Here is a 16,162-nt window from a genome sequence, read left to right as displayed (position 1 = left end):
ATGTAAGCGGCCAACTAAAATTGTCAGCAAAGAGATGCTACAGACCCATGTTGACATCTTCCACTCTGAGAATACGGCACCCTATGTCAGCATGAAGAAGTTACAGAAGATAGACCTTCACCCCCAATCCCATAGAAATGGAATGATGTTAGACAGTGGGGATTTGAAAGCAGCTCTTTTGCCCCTTTCCTGTTTGCCCATTTCTGTTCCCCTCCAACCTTGAAAGAACCTAATTAACCTGTTGATTCTTTTCCTAGATAAAAAGAAGTAAGAATGAAGAATTAAGTAAAGAATGACCAGCTCTTTACCCCCAACAGTCCCCTTAGCAATCCTGCAGGCAGATCATACAGGCAAGATAACATCTGAAGAGAGAGTCAGCCAGCCTGCATGCAATGGAGAATGATGCAGAACCCAACCTCCTGCCTTGATGATTCACTGAGATTCTTCCCCTCACCATTTTCTCTTTAAAAACCCTCATGGGGACTTCCCTGGTGGTGCAGTGGTTAAGAATCCGCCTGCCAATGCAGGGGACACGGGTTCGAGCCCTGGTCCGGGAAGATCCCACATGCTGCGGAGCAACTAAGCCCACGTGCCACAACTTCTGAGCCTGTGCTCTAGAGCCCGCGAGCCACAACTACTGAGCCTGCGTGCTGCAACTACTGCAGCCCACGTGCCTAGAGCCCATGATCCGCAACAAGAGAAGCCACTGCAATGAGAAGCCCACGCACCGCAATGAAGAGTAGCCTCTGCTCACTGCAACAAGAGAAAGTCCGTGCTTAGCAACGAAGACCCAACGCAGCCAAAAAAAAAAAAAACTGTCATGGCTGAGCAGAATCTTCGGAGTTGGTCTCGGGACATGAGTCCACGTTCTCCCCAGATTGCTGGCTTTTTCTGATTAAAGCACCTTCCCTTTCTATTGACACTTGCCTCTTGATTATTGGCTTTTGAGCAGTGAGCAGCTGAACTTGAGTTCAGTAACAAAAATGGACCACAAATCTAAAAACTCAAAGAAAATACATATGCAAATCTTCATGATGTTGGATTAGGCAATGGTTCTTAGATATGACGCCTAAAGCACAAGCAGTCAAAGAAAAAATAGATAAACTTCGCTTCATCAAAATTAAAAACTTTTGTGCTTCAAAGGACACTATCAAGAAAGTGAAAAGAAAATGCAAAGAATGATCTGCAAATCATACATCTGATAAGAATCCAGTATCCATGGGAATTCCCTGGAGGTCCAGTGGTTAGGATTCTGTGCTTCCACTGCAGGGGGCACAGGTTCGATCCCTGGTCGGGGAACCAAAATCCCATAAGCCACGTGGCATGGCCAAAAAAACAGAATCCAGTGTCCAGTCTATATAAAGAACTCTTAAAACTCAACAATAAAAAGACAACCCAATATAAAAATTGGCAAAGGATCAGAATAGACATTTTTCCAAAGAGCATATGATAAGCACATGGAAAGATGCTCAACAGCATTAATCACCAGGAAAATGCAAATCAAAATCATAATGAGATTATCACTTCATAACCACTGGAATGGCTATAATCAAAAAAAGAAACAATAAAAAACATCAGCAAGTATACAGAGATTGGAACCTTCATACACTGCTGGTAGGAATGTAAATAGTGCAGCTTCTACAGAAAATACTTTGGCATTTTCTCAAAAAGTAGAGTTACCATCTTACCTTGCAATTTCACCCCTAAGTATATACCCAAGAGAAATGAAACATTATGTTCACAAAAGCTTGTACACAGACGTCCATAACAGCATTATTCATAATAGCCAAAGAGTGAAAAAAAAAAAAAAACCCCAAATGTCCATCAGGATAAACAAAATGCGGTATATCCAGACAATGGAACATTATGCAGCCATGAAAAGGAATAAGTACTCATACATGCTACAACATGGATAAACCTTGAAAATATTATGCTAAGTGAAAGATGTCAGACACAAGAGCTTACTGTATGAGCCCATTTATAAGAAATGTCCAGAATAGGCAACAGAAAGCAGATTAATGGTTGCCAGGGACTGGGGCAAGGGAGAAGGGGGAGTGACTGCTAATGGGTGTGAGGTTTCATTTTGGGGTGATGAAAGAAATATTCTGGAATTTGATAAACGATGATGGGTGAATGACCTTGTGAATAAAAAAATCACTGAATTATGTTTAAATTATATTTATATTTAAAAGGATGAATCATCTCAATTTATGAAGAAAAGTAGTATGACAAGCTGGGGGGAAAAATAACATAAACAAACACGCAAGGGGGAAAAAGGAAAAGAAAACAAGATCCTTTGAGTAGCACTGATCTAGAGCAGCCAGGCAGCCCATGCATGAGTCCCTGCTATGGCCTTTTGACAAGAAGTTTGCTTAGATTAATGTCATTTCCTTGGGCCCTCAGCCCATCTGCAGCCAGCCCTTCCTGTTGATCTCCTTTACATCCAGCTAAAAACTTCCACCTCCTGATTCTAGACTGCCCTCTTCAGAAAAAAATAAGCCTAGTCTATTTTTTCACTTTCCAAACAATTGAAATATTATTATTTAGACTCTACGTTTTTTCTTCTCTGGGTTAAACAGACCCACTTTCTTTGACATGGTTTTTAGTCACACCACCATTTTGGCTGCTCCCACGTTTAAACGCTTTCCTCTGTCGATGTCCTTTTTGTAAGAATGGCCCCAGGAAATGAATGAAATACTCCAGGCCTGGTCTGACTCCTGCAGAGTAGACCAGCAATATCACCTTCTATTAATTCAGGTAAAAATTACATTCTTTTTTCTTTTGGCAGCCACATCATACTACACACTCATATCAAGTTAACTGACCACTAAAATGCTTAAGTCTTTTTCTACTTGTGCTGCTTTTAATCTCTACCTTCCCAGAACTGTGCTTGTAAAGTTGATTAGAAGAAAATAAAAATCCAAGCATATGACCTTACCTTGCTATTTCATCTCATTAGAATCAGTCCATTGCTCTAATTTTAAGGATAATTTTGGATCCTGATTCTATCATCCAATGCAGTTGTTATATCTTCCAACTTTATATTAGGCACATAAGAGGTAAATGTGTCTTCTATTTCTTTAACCAAGTTGTTTATTAAATGTAAAATAACATAAAGTTAACAGTAAGCTGCAGTGCTTTTTTCTTAGAAAGTTCCCTTCAAATTAATAGCAAATCATTGACCAGAAGCCATTATAAACAGTAGCAATTACACCTAGCATCCAGCCTAGACTCTCCATCTTGCTCACAGATCTCTGGTGAGTGACCTTACCCAAATGATACAGTCCACAGTCACTGGATCTACAGTCCACAGTCACTGGATCTATGGCACTCCCCTGAGCTCCCTATCCAAAAACCTGCCCAAGAGAGGACATGATGTTGATAGGACATGGCTTGTTCTTACTCAACCAGAAGTCTCTTTGGATCCCTGCTCACTCATCTAAGTGACTATAAAACAGCTTAAAATTTAATTAAAAAAATAAGTAACATATTAACATTCAAAAAGCAAAACATAGTAGACAAGTATTTTCAACTCCAGTCCTCATCCCCTATAGGGAACCCTCCCTCTTTCTTCCCCTTCTTCCCTTCTGCCTTTCCTCTTTCTCTCTCTCATCCTGCCAATGTTTTGTCAAGCAAATTCAAATAATATGTATTATACACACATAACTCCTACAAACTCTGAGAGGTAGAGCTGGGGTTATGGCCTCTATTTGACAGAAGTCTGAGCCTAGCACGGTTTAAAAACATTGCACAGGGACTTTTGATTAAAAATAGTAGCAAATTGTTTTTAAAAAGTAAGTTGAATACATGCATCTATCTCTGCTTCCTTCAAAAGCCTTACTAAATGATGTAAAGTGTTTATTTTTTAAAAGGCATAAACAGAAAGCTTCTGCTTCTGGGAAGATGAAGTAGATGTACTTTTCCCTATTCCTCCTGCTAAGTACACCTGAATACCTTGTACGTTATATATAAAACAGACATAATAATGAGTATCTGAAAGGTGAGGAGAAGACGGCAGACTGGCTAGGAACTTTGGGACCAAAGGAACAACATGGTGGTGGGCTGTCTGGGTTTTCTTTTTGCCTCATGTTTCCCAGACCGAAAACTGAAGAAGCCAGCAAACTGAAAACACCAATGGGTGCAGACAAAAACACAAAAAAGCCCAATGAAAGCCTGCTCTCTCCAGTCAGACCCAGAAAAGGGGCAAGCCAGTAAGACAGAACCCACAGAAACTAACTGCTCTATTCCAGCCAAAAAACCACAGAAAAAACCTGCAGCTCCGCCCCAGTCATGGCAGCAAAGGCCAAGTGGAGAGCCTAGACTTCCATTCTCATGAGTCTGCAACAAATCACTCCAACCTACCCTTCAGGGTGGGGAATGTCAGAGAGGGCTGAGTAGGGAGTCAAGACCTTCATCTCTGAGGTGCCGTGAGAGGAGGTCAAGTGGAGAGTCAAGACTTCCACAACCACCAAGTGGTAACAAGGCCAACTCCCACCACCATGGTGTCAACTGAAGCCACGTGGGGAGCAGTAGCAAGGCACTCCTACTTCCCAGCCAGGGAAGGATCAGTGGAAGCCTAATGGGAAACTGGAATTTTCACCCCAATCCAGTAATAATGAGAAGGTGAACTTTCACCTTCTGGGGTAAAAACAGAGGCCCCATGGAAACCTGAACTTCTATCCCCACCTAGTAGTAACAAGAGGGCACTCCCCAAACCCGTCAATCCCCTGCCAGAGCAGAAACCAGTTAAAACAGAAGGTTTACATAAGATCCAGAATCTATAACACAATATGAAAGTGTTTATATAGTTCGTCAGACCAAGAACTAGGAAGAACTCAAACTACGTGGAAAAAAAACCCAGCAATCAAAAAAAAAAAAAAAAAAAAAAAAACCCCAGCAATCGATAGATGCCAGAATGAAGATGATCGAAAAGACAGAATCATCCAGCTATGATTTTAAAGCAGTTGTGACAAAAAATGCTTAAACCAGCAATTATGGCAATGCTTGAAATAAATTAACAAATAGAAAGCCTCAGCAAAGAAACAGGAAATGTCATCAAAAACCCAGAAAACCTAAAGAAGAACCAAATGGAAATTTTTGAACTGAAAATACAATAACGGAAGTAAAAAGTACAATGGATGGGCTCATCAGCAGAATAGAAGGGACAAAGGAAAGAACCAGTGAACTGAAAGATAAAACAATAGGAATTACCCAGTATGAACCAAAGATAGCAAATAGGTTAAAGGGAAAAAAAAAAAAGGACAAAATTAATATGCATAAGTCCATACTGATATAAATAAATGACTGAATAAATAAATAAGTGAGAGAGAAGTGCAATCACGTTAGAGAAGGAAGTTAAAGGGAAACAGATCAGAAAGGAAAAAATAAAACTGCTTCTATTTGCAGATGACATGGTGGTCTATATAGAACATCCTAAAGAATCGAGAAAAAAATTCCCAGAACTAGTAAACAAGGTCAGCAAGGTTATAAGATACAAAATAAACACAGAAAAATCAATTGATTTTCTACATCCCAGCAATAAAAATATGGGCACCAAAATTAATTACCCAATACCATTTATAGTCACTCAAAACAAAAACAAAAACTTAGGTATAAATCTAAGAACATGTACAAGGCCCATATGCTGAAAACTACACAGTGCTGACGAAAGAAATCAAAGATGTAAATAAATGGAGAGAGGTGCCATGTTCATTTACTGGAAGACTAAACAGAGAAAAGAGGCCATTTCTCCCCAAACTGATATAACAGTTTAATGAAATTCCTACCAAAATTATAGCAAGACATTCTGTAGATATAGATAAGATTATTCTAAAATTTATATGAAAAGACAAAAGAACTAGAATAGTTAAAAAAATAATTTTGGGAAAAAAAGAAGTAGGAGGAATCAGTCTGATTTCAAGACATTATAAAGCTACAGTAATCAAGGCTGTGTGGTGTTGGTAGAGGGACAGACACATAGATTGATGGGACAGAACAGAGAATAGAGAAAGGTCTGGAGATCAACCGTCACAAATAGGCCCAACTGATTTTTGACAAAAATATTCAATGGAGGAAAGATAGCCTTTTCAACAAATGGACACCCACAAGAAACAAAATGTTCTTCAGCCTAAGTCTCATGCCTTATATAAAGTTAACTCAAAATGGGTCACAGACTTAAATGCAAAATGTAAAACTTATAGAAAAAAAAATAAGAGAAAATCTTTGGAATGGAGAGCTAGGCAAAGAGTTCTTAGAAACGACACCAAAAACACAATTCACAAAAGGAAAAACGAATAAACTGGATTTCCTCAAAATCCAAAACAAAACAAAACAAAACAAAACCAACAAGAAGGTCTTAGAAATTAACCTGATATATAAAAATTCAACAGGATGGTTGAATATAAAGCTGAGAAAATCTGCTGGAATGTAGAGGGAAAAGACAAAGACATGAAAAAAAAAAGGAAGAAAACAAAAAATTAGAATATAAGTTCAGGATAACTAACATCCAAATACTGATAGTGAAGGAAGACAGAAAAGGAAATCATCAAATGAGACAAACTAAAATTCCCCCCACATAAGGATATGAGTTTCTAGATTAAATGAGACCACCAAACAACTAAAATAAATAAAAAATGCACACACCAAGGTATATCATCAACAAATTTCATAACACTGTAAACAAAGAAGAATTTATAAATTTCTGGGGAGAAAAAATGGGTTGCAGCCAAAGGACCAGGTATTAGAATGACTTCAGACTTCCCAAAGCTCAGCAATGAAAGCTAAAATACAGTACAGCAATGCTTTCACGTATCTAATGAAATGATTTCCAATCCAGAATTTTATATGCAAACTATCACGTGTGTGAGTGTAAAATGAAGACATTTCCAGACCTGCAAGTTCTCAAAAATTTACCTACCACACATCAGGAAGCTCCTGGAGGATAAGTTCCACAAAAAGGAGAAAGAAGAGCAAAAAGAGGAGTCAACAAATCTAACGAGAAAGAGAAGCAAAGAGAATAGCTAGAAAATCCCACGATAAGACGTAAATGAGCCCTAGAGAGCAACCAACCTATATTCCATCAAGTCTGAAGACTGAGAGAGATTTCTTCAAGAAGATAAAACAGACAGAATACTAACTCTGTTCAAAAGTATTTTTTAAATGATTTAAACAACTTGGGGAGAGTTTGAAATTAAGTTGCACAAAAGTACACAGAAAACTAAGATTTTAAAAACCTAGAAAACAAGACGATTATTAATTCCAGTGAAAAGAGAATTATGTAAGAAAGGAATAGTAATCAGAGTCCACTTAGAAGATTTAGCAAAAATAACGTTTTCTTACATAATAATGTAAAAACTAATACTAATATAACTAACATATTGCCAAACTGACTGCTATTGTGGCAGAATGGGAGATGAGAATAATGCAAGTATTTAGAGTGAAGGGCATGCAGGGGATGAAAGAGACTTAACTTTTTACTTTCCATAGTATGTAACGCCTAAAATGGAGGGGGAAAAAAGAATTCGCAATATCAGTCTGCTATTTAGAAATGTATCAAATGAATCCACTAAAAGTGGTGGCCTCTGGGACCTTGCAATGGCATAGGAGGCCCCCTCAGGGAATTGCTTGATGTTTTTTGTAATAAGCTTAGTTCAACTATTTGGGTATTTAAGTTTTGAAAAAACAAACTAAAAAACAAAACTCTCGCAGCTAATACATGGCTGGGCCAGAACTTGAATCATGTAATTTAATTCCTAATCAGGTCCATTAATTTGTGAGCTCCAAAGGGGCCCACGTCTTCTTAGTTCCTTTACTCCAGCACCTGCCCAGCACAAAGAAAGCCCTCCAAACACGTTTCTGAATGAGTGGGAGAAAGTTAAAGAGTGGGATTACTCTTCTAACACCAGAAAATGAATGAGAAAGGCATTCCAGGCAGAGGAAAGAGCGGAAGCAAAGACAGCAAATGGAGTGTGAGAGCTGAGCAAGGAAGAGGCAAGGTGGGAGGAGGAGGAGGAATAGCATCCGGAAAACACTGGGTGGAGGAAGGGAAATACAGTGAGCACAGCTGTTTGGAGCGGAGCGGCAGGGGAGAGGGAGGACGCTGGTGCCTTGCAGACAGTTCCACGTGGCCCTGACTGTATGCATATAAGCCTTGGGGGTTTTTTGGTCTGTTTTGCAATGATGACAGCAACACTTATTTCTACCAACTTATTCCTTCCCAAATAGTTGCAGCCTTCTGGAATCTACATAGTACCAGGCTCTCTAAAATCCTGAGTTGTACAACTTGTTACTCTAAGTAGCCACTGAAAGGGCAACCCCACCAGGGCAAGCAAAGCCTGGTGGAATCCCTACAATGCCACCCTCACCATTTTTTGGGCCTCTCCCTGCTCTTAGCAAGAGCACTGGGAAAGCGGGGGCGGGGAGGGGGATGAATTGGGAGATTGGGATTGACATATATATATGCTAATATGTATAAAATAGATAACTAATAAGAACCTACTGTGTAAATAAATAAAATAAAATTTTAAAAAAACAAGAGTATTAAAATGTAGGGCACAAAGGAGTCATCACCTCTAGGTGAACATCTGCATCTGCTATGACCGTTATTCATACATTCATTTCATCCAAAGTTTAAGTATTTACTCTATGTCAGGCAGTGCACTGGAATACAAAGTTTCTGATTTTAAATAACTCACTTTCTAAAGGCAGCATTACTTATAAAATAACAAGGTAAGCAATATAATTGGCATAAATAAAAGTACTGGGGAAACAAAAAGACTATCGAAATTTCTTAAATGTATAATGTCTAACAGAAGTGAAAGAGACAACTCCAACCAACTCCCATATACCCATCACCCTGCTTGTACAGTAATCAACTCATCACCAATCTTGTTTCTCTTCTAAATCCACTCGTTTAATTTCAAGAAATTATATTATTTCATCCACAAATATTTCATCATATATCTAACAGATAGGGTCTCTTTCTTTAAACACAATATGAACCTAGATCTTGAAAACTTATTAAGTTTTTAAGATGTGAGATATAATTAATATATAATAAAATGCACAGATCTTAAGGTGTCCAACTGAGTTCAGACAATGGTGTAGTCATAACCACTACCCAAAACAAGATACAGAACAATTTCCATGGCCTAGGAAGTTCCCACATACCCCTTTCTAGTGAATTTTCCACACCCAGACGCCCACTTTCTGATCTCTATTACCACAGATCACTTTTGCTTGTTCTTAGACTTTTATAAATGGGATCATAGAGTATGTATGAGTAAGCAGTTTCTAGGCAAAAAAAAAAAAAAAAGGGAGAAGCATTCCGGGGAAAAGAACTACGTGTATGAAATATAAAGGTGTGGAAGGATATGTTCACGGAATGCTGAAGGGCTTGAGAGGGTTGAAAACTAGGACTGGTAGCTGATAGATGATAAGATGGAAAGAGGAGGTTCGTTGGGAAGCCAGGATCTCCATAGTTAATTCTGGGAACCAAGTTGTTAAGTAAATTTTCCCCAATGCCTCAAACTATTTCTCTGACCTGAAAATTGGTCGGTTCTCTCACTATGCTCCTTTCTCTTCAACTCTCTAACTAAGAGTGACCAAGGCAGGAGCAGCACCCTACACCCCATGGCTGTTCCCTCCCATTTTGTGCAAGGCCTCTCTGCCATCTCAGGGAAGGGAAGAAGCCCCCATTGGCTTTCTTATGAGAGGGCACAGTCCCTCTCCCCCTTTTAAACAAGCAGTCCCAAGTCTGAGGGGCAACCTTACCATTATCTGTATTTCTCTCTTGCACACCTGGAGATCATGCTCATTGTTGACAAACATGCGTTTCAAGGCACATTTCATCCCATTGCTTGTCCTCACCAGAAACACGATAGCAAATCCACCTGTGAGAGAAACACACATACAAGCTCTTTTGAGTCATGTTTAAAAAGTCAATCAAATGACCACGGTGGCTATAGTTTGATGTCACTGTTAGTGGTACTGATGTCATCATCAGCTAGGCCTAGGGCTGACCTGGCATAGAAAGCATTCTTAAGATTCTGGGGACTCAAAGGTATCACATGTGGGATTGGGTAGCAAGTCAGAAAAATTGTTCCTCCAGTTTGCAAGGCAGAAATAGAGGCACAGGTAGAGAACAAATGTATGGACACCAGGGGGGAAATGGGCGGGGGAGGTGGTGATGGGATGAATTGGGAGATTGGGATTGACATGTATACACTAATACATATAAAACAGATAACTAATAAGAACCTGCTGTATAAAAAAATAAATAAATAAAATTCAAAAAAAAGAGGATATGAGGTCATTTAAGTAAAAAGAAAAAAGAAAGAAAAATTGTTCCTAAACATCTATCTAAAAGAAAAAAGAAAAAAAAGGAAGAACAGTAATTATCTTCCAAAGAAACTACAGATAAACAGATGAATGAACGGATGAAAAAAAAGAACCAACTACATTCCAACTGCTATCCTAGGCACTCTGAGCTCTTGTTTAATTCATACCACAATCCTGTGAGGCTGGGTGATATTTTTTCCCTTTAAGACAACAATTACTAGCTGAAGAAAACAGAGGCTCAAAGAGATTAGATTCAACCAAAGACTTCTTTAAAAAAACATAAGTCCAACACTTAAACAGAGAGGCTCGGAAATTATTTCAATAATTGCTCTATGAATAGCTGGCAATTAATTTCAAGAATCTCCTTCTCTTCCTTTTTTCTCATCCTTCCTCACCCCATCCCCCAACTCAAATCAACAATGCACTCTGAGGATTCCTCCTGCCCTCCCTACCTCATGGGCTGTTGAGAAGACACAGACATAGGAAAGTACTACTATTCTACACAGCAGACACCAGGCAAGTATGACGATTACTGGAAGAGGTGTTTTTTTTTTGTAATTTATTTATTTATTTATTTATTTTTGGTTGTGTTGGGTCTTCGTTTCTGTGCGAGGGCTTTCTCTAGTTGTGGCGAGCGGGGGCCACTCCTCATCACGGTGCGCGGGCCTCTCACTGTCGCGGCCTCTCTTGTTGTGGAGCACAGGCTCCAGACGCGCAGGCTCAGTAGTTGTGGTGCACAGGCCCAGCCGCTCCGCGGCATGTGGGATCTTCCCAGACCAGGGCTCGAACCCGTGTCCCCTGCATTGGCAGGCAGATTCTCAACCACTGCGCCACCAGGGAAGCCCCTTGGGCAGAGTTTTTAATGTCTGTACTAACCCTTCTCTAAAAGACAGTTCATAATTCATTAAAAGAAGTTACTATAACCCCAACAGAAATTCTTCAGTGCTCTAAATTGGTTACGCCTTAGCGTTCCACAAATTCTTAGAGCTCCTAACCTCGACCTCACTCCCCAAACACTGTATGAGGCATTCAGTGCCACTGTTAAGAGGGGTTTGGGTAGATAAGGTGCAGTAAAGCTATCAAAGTTGAAGGCTTTGGGATAAGCAGCAGTTATATCAGACACAGTCCATCTGCCTGCTCACACACCTGCATAATTTAGCTTGAACTATCCTGCGCACTGACCCTGCGTAGTGGAAAAAAATTGCTAGGCTATTCTTTGCACGGAGGTTATGTCTAATTGGATGGAGCTGAACACAGAGAGAAGTCAGCAGTACAGGAACTTGAGCTGAGGTCATGGCATAGTACTGGGGCAAGCAGCCACGCGCAAAATTGATACAAGGTAATTAGCAGTGATTATAGAGACCTCAGACCTGAGATATAAGACTTGGGTCCCAACCATTCCACTCTAAATCCTCTGAGACCCAGCAGCCCTCCAGTACCTGTCTGTTGATGTTCAAGGTATTTCCTGTTGTATCTTTAAAATAACTGTTCTTTTTCAAATGAAACTTGAGTCAGATTCTCTACCATGCAACCAAAGAGAGCTTTAATCATAAAGCACTGTTGCACGTTTTCATAAAATACACACATAATTCTGTGTTAAAAAAAAATTGTTTAATGGGCTCAAATGTTCCAAAAGTGCATTTTGATAATGATTTATCAGAGACTGCATGTTTGTATATTTCCTGTCATTGTGCTCTTCAGTACTCAGATAAACACTAAAGTTTCCCATACAATCTTTCATTTCAGCTGTCATGTCTCTAAGCTTTGTACCTCAATAACATTTTCCATTTTCTTATGATACTTTAAAGTCCACTCATACTGCTCAACTGTCAATTTAATTCTACAATTTTGAGTATTGACTATTGAAGATTTTTAAAATCCTAGCATGCATTGACAAGTAGAGGTCTAATTACACATGCAAAAAAAATCTCCGCAATTCTAAGATGCATATTTTTTACATTTTAATTTTTAGGATATCAGAATTTTCTTGTAATAAATATGTATATTTAATGCAGTAGTATTTGTCTTCCTTTTTCCCCCCCAAAAGCCATTAAATTCATGATGTGTCTTAGCAATTAAAATTGGGGAAGATGAAAAAAAATAAAATAAAAGTGGGGAAAATGACAATATAAAATTTCTATGTATAGTCATAATTGTTTTGTGAATAATACAAGTGGGTTTTCATTTTACAGATATTTTGAATTAAAAAAAAAAGCACAGAACTACAGACTTTGCACCAGTAGTGTTTCTAGAGAGCCTTAGTCCAAGCATTTTGCTTTATGGGGGGAGGAAACAAATGAGGCTTAGGATCCCATGGCTAGTTATGGGCAGAACCTGGACCAGTTTCACTGTCCTGATTATCTAAAAAATGTTCTTTCCACTTCACTTATCTTAGTGAAAACTATGCAACACTCATTTAGATAATAAGGACACACCTGACAGTCTTGCAGAACAAAAGTTGGGAATGACTAGTTCCTGCAGTTCTGTGATGCATGGCACCACTAAAGAATGAGGCAAGTCTTTAGAAGCAGGTTGGTGATGCGGCAACTTGAGATAACTGCCACCAGATGGGAGCAGTCAGCTTTCTTTGCCAGGTAGCAAGATGACCTTTCCAGACCGGACTAAAGAAACGGGTCAGAGGCCTACCACATGATCCAGTCAAGCACAACTGGTTGAGAAGAGCCAGCCCAGATCCTCAAAGCCTATGACCAACATAAATCTAAAGGCAACGCAATGAACCACTATGCCTCACATAGACAGAACCACGTTTAAGGCATCTATGCCTAGAAAAGGGCTTATTTGCAGGTGAGAAGCATTTAAATCAGGGCTTCTTGATCATGAGATCAAAAATCGAAGCCTGAAAGGATTTGTCCCTTTAAAGATGTTAACCACTTTCACCGTGTAGTTGAACAAACGGAGTGTGAATTTAAGGTAGAGGGCAGAGAGCACGACTCGAGACACTTCTCCACCACAGGCCCACATCCACCACACAGATCAGGGTAATAAGATTCTCAGCCGCAGCTAAAGAGGGTGCAGGGATTACAGAAGGCAGCTATAAGACTTCAAGAGAGGTGCTTACCTTAGGTTGAGTTGCAGCCCTAGATCTTGATTAAATGTAAAAATCTAAAGCTGAGCTGGGGAGATGTTGGACAGAGGTTAATAAAAGCTAACATTCAGCAGAGCCTGTGCCAGTCTGCCCACAGGAGCCTGTGCCAATCTCGCTGCCTACTGGCATTGTTTGAAACTAAGATAATCTCCATGATTCCACTGAAATCCATTTGTGGGAAAATTCATGAATTTATTGAATCATAAAGGGAAAAAGGATCTGATCCATTATGTGAGGTAAGTGAAAGAGGCAGGATAATTTTGACACAGACACCCTTTTACCTATTAACTTTAAATACAGAAATATTTTTTGGGCTTTCCTGGTGGTGCAGTGGTTAAGAATCCACCTGCCAATGCAGGGGACACGGGTTCGAGCCCTGCTCCGGGAAGATCTCACATGCCGCGGAGCAACTAAGCCCATGCGCCACAACTACTGAGCCTGCGCTCTAGAGCCTGCGCGCCACAACTACTGAAGCCCACACGCCTAGAGCCCGTGCTCCGCAACAAGAGAAGACACCGCAATGAGAAGCCCGTGCACCACCCCACTCACCGCAGCTAGAGAAAGCCCGCGCACAGCAATGAAGACCCAACGCAGCCAAAAATAAATTTTTAAAAAAAAGAAATATTTTTTACTTCCACAAAGAAACATGCTTTCTCCCACTTTCCCTAAAATACATAGCACTCTTGGTCTAACTTTCTCCCTCTAATTTTTGATGATGTGGATGGGGACTTACCACTCACTGTGAATTTAGAGATTTTGTCTGCTTGGTTCCCCTCTGTATCTTCACGCCCTAGAGTAGTGCCTGACACATAATGAGGCCTCAAAAATGAATTAACTCTCCTCTTAATGTTACTACAGGAATAGAAAAGGCTGCAGAGACTGGTGGAGACTGTGGCAAACCCAAGCACATGGCCCATGGAAAGGAACAGCTACCGTACAACTCAAGGTAATTACTGCCGCGTAGGGATACAGACCCCGTTTTATCAACACTTGGTATTATTGGTCTTCTTATTTTAGCCATTCTAGTGAGTGTGTAGTGATATTTAATTGTGGTTTTAATTTGCATTTCCCAATAGATCCTTCATCGTTTAAACTCTTAGGATTACCTGCTTCCCACTTTCCTGATAAAAGGCTTTAGTAAGCATAGGATCATGGAGTCACCAATGAAATTACTGAGATAACTTGGACTTCTACCTCTCAAGCAAAGATGACAGAAACGCCTAGTTCTATCCTGGGAGAAAAAGGCAGGTGAGAATTTGTAATACACAGAGGGGGGGTTATATAATTTCTAAAATCTCAACTCTGACATCAGCAAGAGATCATGGTCATCAACATCATTATCTTGACTGAAATCTTTTAAACACAACCTCTTCAAGGAGCCTGGCCATGAATATTCAACACTGGCAATGGGACTTTTGAAGTAAGTGTAGTACCTCTCCTGGCTTAATCTCAAATACGGAATCATGCGAGCTGGTACCAGGCCCTGGGGGCTGTTCTGAATGAATCAAGACACCAGTGACTCCACTTAGCAAGGACAAGTGAGGGATGGGGAGGGAAGGTGATCGGGAAGAGAAGGAAAACACCAAACTGATGATCTGAGCAGTGACATGCATGGAGATGGGAAACAGCTGGGCAGACAATGAGAATGAGACCATGAGACAAAGCCCATCCTGGTGCTGAAACAGGGTTTCTGGATTTGCTGCCAAAGGGGTTTTTGGTGGATATTTAAAAATTGGGCCTAGAGTCGGGGCACTAAAACCTGCTGCTTGCTTATTTCCTGCAGGTAAAAGGAACTTCATTTCCTATCATAAGCCCCATCTACACCTTTAGGAATGGCTTCCACTTGTGTGAGATGAAAGCAGACAAACCAGAGCCAGAGGAAAGTAAAGTGAGGAAAACTTCACACTCTGCTCGTGTCCTCCACTTCTCCACCCTACAAATTCTGTGTTTCTCTTTCAAAATAAGGTTTAACCTGATGAATGCTGTTTACTTAATGCAGTTTCTCTTGGAATTACTTCAGGAAGAGAAAACTAGAATAAAACAGCCTCCTGAAGCTTAACTAAAGAATCAGAGTGAGAACCCAGTTAAAGTGGGATGTATCCAGGAGATGTAAAAGAAAGGGCAACACTGGACGAGTTGCTGGATCTCTTTGGTCTCCATTTCCTCAACTGCAGAAATTAAGGCAAAATAAGTGGTATTTAAATGAACGGTTTCCTCAGAGACCTATAGGATTACAGGAGGTGCTGCAGTGGTCCCATGAGGGAAAGTGGCTCCACTTAAGAGTAGGGCTCTGCACACAGCTTCCTTTTATCTGCTTATTATTCATTCTGAAAGAGATGCTAGAAAAAAGGGGGGAAACTCTGTTTTAAAGGAGAAAAAAACCCAAAGAATATTCTGTAGCCCTATGTCAAAGTATTTTATAAAGAAGAAAGGACTACAGCACTGGAAGTCACGCAGACGGCCCTTACCTACCAGCCTACCACAGACACAAATGTGCACAGGCAGCCTGGGGGGCGGGGCCACCATGTCCACTTTACACTGAGACCGTGGAGTATTCCTTTAGAGTCCAACAGGTGAGGTTCAAACCCCAGCTCAGGAAAGCCATGATCTCACTGAGGCCCTGTCCTCTCACCTGTCAAGGGCAGCTGAGAACTACCTCTTAGCTTTGGGGAGGATTAAACGACAGGCAAAGCACCGAGCACATAGGTGGTATGTGAT

At 40.2% G+C, this 16,162-nt stretch overlaps 1 protein-coding gene across 11 annotated transcripts in view; it reads right to left on the bottom strand.

Moving 5' to 3' along the window:
* AAK1 (AP2 associated kinase 1) overlaps window positions 1-16,162 on the bottom strand; it is a 168,623-nt gene that overhangs the window by 89,311 nt on the left and 63,150 nt on the right. For 10 of the 11 annotated variants that reach the window (XM_059943129.1, XM_059943132.1, XM_059943133.1 and 7 more), the window contains exon 3: window positions 9,772-9,890. The exons of the other annotated variant lie outside the window; for it this stretch is intronic. In XM_059943129.1, the coding sequence (XP_059799112.1) occupies window positions 9,772-9,890 (119 nt within the window). The remainder of the gene's footprint in view (window positions 1-9,771; window positions 9,891-16,162) is intronic. 11 annotated transcript variants of the gene reach the window in all.

This window comes from Balaenoptera ricei, chromosome 13 (assembly GCF_028023285.1).
Source record: "Balaenoptera ricei isolate mBalRic1 chromosome 13, mBalRic1.hap2, whole genome shotgun sequence".
Lineage (NCBI taxonomy): Eukaryota > Metazoa > Chordata > Mammalia > Artiodactyla > Balaenopteridae > Balaenoptera > Balaenoptera ricei.
The sequence above is the reverse complement of the archived record's forward strand: the minus strand, read 5'-3'. Positions and strand labels throughout refer to the sequence as shown.